The sequence below is a fragment of the Symphalangus syndactylus genome, chromosome 22 (genome assembly GCF_028878055.3).
Source record: "Symphalangus syndactylus isolate Jambi chromosome 22, NHGRI_mSymSyn1-v2.1_pri, whole genome shotgun sequence".
NCBI classification, from domain to species: Eukaryota; Metazoa; Chordata; class Mammalia; order Primates; family Hylobatidae; genus Symphalangus; species Symphalangus syndactylus.
Window position 1 is genome coordinate 29087229 of NC_072444.2, and position 6000 is coordinate 29093228.

At 46.7% G+C, this 6000-nt stretch overlaps 1 protein-coding gene across 14 annotated transcripts in view; it reads right to left on the minus strand.

Moving 5' to 3' along the window:
• PER3 (period circadian regulator 3) overlaps positions 1 to 5539 on the minus strand; it is a 62679-nt gene extending 57140 nt beyond the window's left edge. For 8 of the 14 annotated variants that reach the window (XM_055261226.2, XM_063631934.1, XM_063631932.1 and 5 more), the window contains exons 1-5: positions 5379 to 5537; positions 4770 to 5121; positions 4178 to 4323; positions 2942 to 3057; positions 1536 to 1737 (exon numbers count right to left, since the gene is read on the minus strand). In XM_055261226.2, coding sequence (XP_055117201.1) covers positions 1536 to 1737; positions 2942 to 3057; positions 4178 to 4323; positions 4770 to 4897 — 592 coding nt within the window. In that variant the 5' untranslated portion in view covers positions 4898 to 5121; positions 5379 to 5537. Of the gene's footprint in view, positions 1 to 1535; positions 1738 to 2941; positions 3058 to 4177; positions 4324 to 4769; positions 5122 to 5307 lie in introns of all 14 variants that reach the window. The other 6 variants (XM_055261224.2, XM_055261221.2, XM_063631937.1 and 3 more) reach the window with 4 other exon arrangements.
• Between the last annotated feature and the right edge of the window lie 461 nt (positions 5540 to 6000).

Consider the following 6000-nt stretch of genomic DNA (forward strand, 5'->3'; position numbering starts at 1 on the left):
ATCCTTCATTAAATTAACTACTGGGTAAAAAATTAGAAATAGTAGATAGAATTTCAGATATGAAGATGAAAAAGTTATGGAGATCTGTTTCACAACAATGTAAACATCCTTCACAGCAATGGAGTGAATGCCTAAAAATGATTAAGATGGTGTATTAGGTCCGTTTGCATGCTGCTGATAAAGACATACCCAAGACTGGGCAATTTACAAAAGAAAGAGGTTTAATGGACTTACAGTTCCACATGGCTGGGGAGGCCTCACAATCATGGCAGAAGGCAAGGAGGGGCAAGTTACATCTTACATGGATGGCAGCAGGCAAAGAGAGAGAGCTTGTGCAGAGAAACTCCCATTTTTAACGCAATCAGATCTCATGAGACTTATCCACTATCACGACAAGAGCATGGGAAAGATGCCCTCATGATGCAATTATCTCCCACAGCATTCCTCCCACGACACATGGGAATTGTGGGAGTTACAATTCAACATGAGATTTGGGTGGGGACACAGCCAAACCATAACAGATGGTAAACTGTATGTGTTTTTTACTACAATGAATTTTTTTTTTTTTATTAGAGAGAAAGGCTTGGAATCAAAGAGAAGGCTGATATATATAGATACATGTATCTATATATATAGATATTTAAAGCTCTTTAAGAGACACTTCACGAAAAATATAAAATAATAAAGGATGACTAAAAAGAAATAAACTAAGATCACACGAGACTGAATGTCACAAAGAAAACTGCAACAGGCATCTCTGAATTAGGAAAAAAAGGATTCCAGAAGGAAAACAAAGTAATAAGACTCATAAGTTTCAGGGGCAAGAAAAACTGTAAGAGAGCTAATGATCTGAATTTTTTTTTTTTTTTTTTTCAGAAACAGAGTTTCACTCTTGTCACCCAAGCTGGAGTGCAATGGTGTGATCTTGGCTCACTGCAACCTCTGCCTCCTGGGTTCAAGCGCTTCTTGTGCCTCAACCTCCTGAGTAGCTGGGATTACAGGCATGCACTACCATACCTGACTAATTTTTGTACTTTTAGTAGAGATGGTGTTTCACCAGGTTGACCAGGCTGGTCTGGAGCTCCTGACCTCAGGTGATCCATCTGCCTCAACCTCCCAAAGTGCTGGGATTATAGGCGTGAGCCACCATGCCCAGCCTAATGATCCGAATTTTATCTCCAAAGTAAAATTTCTCATACAAGGAAATCATGAAGGAGGAAAAACATTTAATTTTAACTTAAAGGAAACAGAGCCTTCATAGCAACTAAACCACTATACAATATGCTGGGAATGAAATAATATTTATGACATATAATCTGTGAAACAGACATGACAAAATGGAAACAAATGTATTGAGTCTTTATGTTATCAGAAGCTTTTAAAATGCTGTTTTCATCACATGACTTTCTATAACAGGAATAAGAAAAACCAGATAGTGTGCATGTTCTAAATAATGTTAATTTCTGTACTATTCCTTTAAGAATGAAACTGATCTTGATGAGGAAAGATAGACATCTGAACATTGGTCCTGTTACCTCTTTGGGTCCAGTTGTTCCAAAAAGGAAGCTGAGCTCTGGCAGTGTGCGCGTAGAATACCCTCACGTCCTGAGGTGCCAGCAGGTCAACAAAGTGAGAAGATGCCAGGACATCTTTCTTACGATTCAGGATCAAAGCAGCCTGTTCAGAAATGTGCACTAACCTTCCAGACAGAAATGAAAATACTGCCACAAAAGTATCCTATGAAAAACATTTAAAATAAATGCAAATATTGAGATATTCACTAGCAATATTCCCTGAAAGGTAAATTTCTTCTGGATCTCTAACATGATCAGTATCTTAAAATACACAGGCACAATCTACAAATGCAACAAAACTCCTCAAATAATTTTCTCCAACATCCTTCTTAAATATTCTCCTAAGACCTGCACTTCACCTACTGAAGGTTCAATTTCTACGCCAAAAAATATACTAGCTTATTCTATGCAGACTAAACATACGTATGGCACATAACTTCTCTGCAAACTGTGCCATACACCTGGGTGGACGGTGTTCTCGTCATCAACGCAGATTCTATGCTTTAAGACATGCTGAAGATTCACCTTCTTCAAGAAGCTGTCCTTGACAAACCTCATTACATAAGCATCACTGCTCTAATTTCTTCCATTACACATAAATGAAACTTACTTATAATCAGCAGTTTGTGTTTGCTAGCATTGGCATACTTTCCTCTCTAGCTTTATTTTAAATATCTTACAAGACAAATATTTTCTTAAGCTATCTTAAAAAATCTCCATAGCACCTCCTGCAGCACATAAAATAAGCACTGTTATAATAGTAGGGATAGCTCATGTTCCACTATTACAAAATCTTTAAGTAACAATTATGTTGAGGTCTGTACATAAAAATAAGTAATCTCCACTGTAACAACCAAACATGAGGCTCAATTACTCTGTCAAACAAGAAGAGAGATTAAAAAGATATACTAAAGGTCTCTTCCAAAATTTTAGGAAAAATGACAGCATCTCAACTCACCTGTTCTATAACATCCAGTTGTTACAACTTGAAGTAGTAGGTATTGGAACTAAGAATGATATAAATAGAAATTAACAATTTGGAGATTAGAATAAGATGCAGGAAATTACTCTGCAGTGTAATTTTTGTTTTCTCTTAATTCAAGAGAGCTCAGGAATGCTAAGGAGCTAAAAGCACCTCATAACCAAAGTCACTGAACTGCACAGCACACAGAATGGGCTGCTTCTGCTTTTAGATGTTTTCTCTGGCAAGGGCGGAGAAGCTACACCATGCCTCTTTAGCAGTTCCTCCTTTGCTTCTTTCAAATTGTGGTTGCTGAAACGTTGTTATCCTTCTTAAAACCTACATCTAGAGCAGGCCCTTAGGAAAAGTCACCCAGGTTGATATGGCAAAATGCATGAATTCTTACTGTGTTTTTGGAAGTGTGTTCTGAAGCAATAGTGGCCAGCTCCTCAAGACTGTACATGGTCACATCTGCCTGAGGTGCTCCATTTTGACTGAGAATCTGGAAAAACTCACTGTTTGCTAAGAAACACAGGGAGATAAACAGGTAGTCCAGTGACAACAGTATCTTCAGGAAACCATTTTATCACTATCAAGCTGGATTATTTTTTTTCGGATGAGAACACCTCAGTGCATTTTTCTCAAAAACAGATCATTTTCTGCTTTTACCTAAAATACTGATAGTTGTGCAAACTTAAGATTTGATTTTATGAATTCTGCATGTTCTGGATCACAGGAAGCAAGATACATTTAAGGTACTAACTAAAAATTTCAGATGCATACACAATTTTTTTGAGGGGGAGCAGAAACAGTACTCCATCATTCAGGAACATATCATATATCAAGCACTGAGGTTTGTGCTAGACAGAATATGGCTTTAATGAAATCCCTTGAAATGTCAGAGAGAAGTGTTTACAATGGTTCATTTTTAGTTTGGTAAATTCCTAATATATCATTACTGCATTTTTATTATTATTATTTTTTAGAGACAGAGTCTCGCTCTGTCGCCCAGGCGGGAGTGCAGTGGCGCGATCTCGGCTCACCGCAAGCTCCGCCTCCCGGGTTCACGCCATTCTCCTGTCTCAGCCTCCCGAGTAGCGGGACTACAGGTGCCCGCCACCACACCAGGCTAATTTTTGTATTTTTAGTAGAGACGTGGTTTCACCGTATTAGCCAGGATGGTCTGGATCTCCTGACCTTGTGATCTGCCCGCCTCGGCCTCCCAAAGTGCTGGGATTACAGGCGTGAGCCATCGCGCCCGGCCTCATTACCGCATTTTGAAAGTATGTGTATGGCATGTAAAGGTAACTATTTCGTGGAATGCATTTTTTTCCCATAACTTCCATAGAAGACAATGTTTCTTTAAAAGGTCAGCCTTCAAAATGTGCTTATGCTAAACTCTACTCTCTTGCAACAAATCCGCAAAACATTGCATAGTTACTATACACTATTATAAAGGTTTCCTGGTCTTTCACATGTGAACAATTAAGACACGAATGGAATCGGCGTAGATCTACTCATCTTCCACAAAGCACCAGAAAAAGCTCAAATTATTTGTCTAAGACCCCACTGACCACTCCTTTGGCTGCTTGTGTGAGTCCTGGTGCATTGGTAGGACCAAATTTCTCTCCGGCTTGTTTACCTTGCACGCTGTGGACACAGCGGAGGGCATAGTTGAGGGCATCCAGAGTGCTTGCTTTATTGCGTCTCTCTGAGGGGAAGTATTTTTTCATTTCTTGGACAACCATGATAAGTTCTTCAGAAACTCTGTTTCGATCTTGCTGTTCACTGGAAGATAAAAAAAAAAATTACAACTTCATCCCGTGAAGACAACAGCATCTTGCAGTTTAGGGAACACAAACTGCAAGCCAGGTAAGTTTCTAAGTGCTCTACCGGCATCAGTTCATTCAGGCCACAAGGTGGTGACCCCTCTTCCTCCAGGTGGGGAACTCCAGGAAAAACAACTTGTGAATGACAAACATTCTCCACTTACTTTCCCTTAATCCACTTGAGCCCCAACTCAGCTAACTTTTGTAACCACTTTTCCCTCCTGATACTCTTCGGTAATTTTCTTCAGTGTCACGGATCACTTCATCCTACACTACCCAAGTCTCCCCCTTACACTTTCCCCCGGGCTTCAAAACAAAAGAATAAAAAGATTTAGGTCCCCCTTTCCCTGCTCCAGAGAAGGACAACGAACGCATGGGGCCTTGGGCCTGAAGCCAGCGCGTCACCTGTGGCTGCTGTCCGCCAATTTTCTCTGCAGATGGAACTCGGGGCTCCACCGCTCCCCCGATTCTTCGCCCAGGGCCTCGTCCTCAGCTCCCCGTCTCCCGGGGCCAGGAGCCTCCCCGCGGGGCATCTCGAGGTCTCCGCGGGGCTCCACGTCGTGCTGGGACGGCCCGCAGCCTGCTTCTCGCTCACTTTGCAGTCAGCGACAGACACCGGTTTCTCACTCTGGTCCGCGCCATGGCGTTAGTGAGAACAGGCGGCCACCACGAGCCAGGGGGTCACGCTCATCTCCGAGGAGTTTTTCCCTCCAGCATTTCCAAAACCCGGAGCTCGCTCGACTTTCAGGAGTCCAGCCTAAGGGGAGGAGACAAGGGTAACAAGGGACAAGTGGAACAGACAGTCCGACGCCAGCGGCCCGGCTGGCTGGGGCGCCCCAACCGCGCGGTCCTCACCCCTGCCCCAACTTTCCCGCGCGCCGAGGGCTGGGGCCCGGGGAGGCGGGTGGCTCGGAAGCGCCACGCTCCGGGGGCCCCCCAGTACCGAGGGCAGGGCTCGCGGGGCTCCTTCGCCGCGCCCGGGTGCCCAGAACTGCCGCCCGGCCGTGCACTCACCTGCTGCCCCCGCCCTCGGCCCCGCGCGCAGCCGCTCGCTCTCTGGGCCGCCCGCGCGCAGTCTCGAGGCCCGCCGCGTGCCGGTCAGCAGCCGGCACCGCGCCCCACGCCGCCGCGTGACCGGCCCCGCCCCCGGGCCGCGCGATTGGCCGTCGGGGCCGACTCCGCAGGCCTCCATTGGCCCTGGGGCGGGGCGTGAGCCGGTGCGCCCGGGTTATATAAGCCAGGGCGAGGGGGCGGGGCCCCCGGGGCGCGTTACATAACGCGCTGGTTCGGGCGGAGGCCGGCGCTCGGCCAATCCCGGCAGGCCGGCGCGCGGGCAGGGGGCGGGATGGCCCTGAGCGGCCTCGGGACTGTGCCGCGCGACTGGAGTGTCCGGCCCCCTGGCACGGCGCCGGGGCGGAGCCGCTGAAGCCAGCGCAGAAATGATAGGGCCAGGAAGCTGCCAGCCACGTGGGGGCGGGACCCGGGCCCTGTGGGGCGGGGCAGGTCCGGCCCAACCTCCACGTGAGAGGCGGGCGGGGAAGGAGAGGGGAGAGGCGGGGGCAGAGAGGGGCGAGAGGCGGGGTCGGGGGGGGGCTTGAGTCGGGGCCAGGGAGAGGCTGGAAATGGGGACGGATGG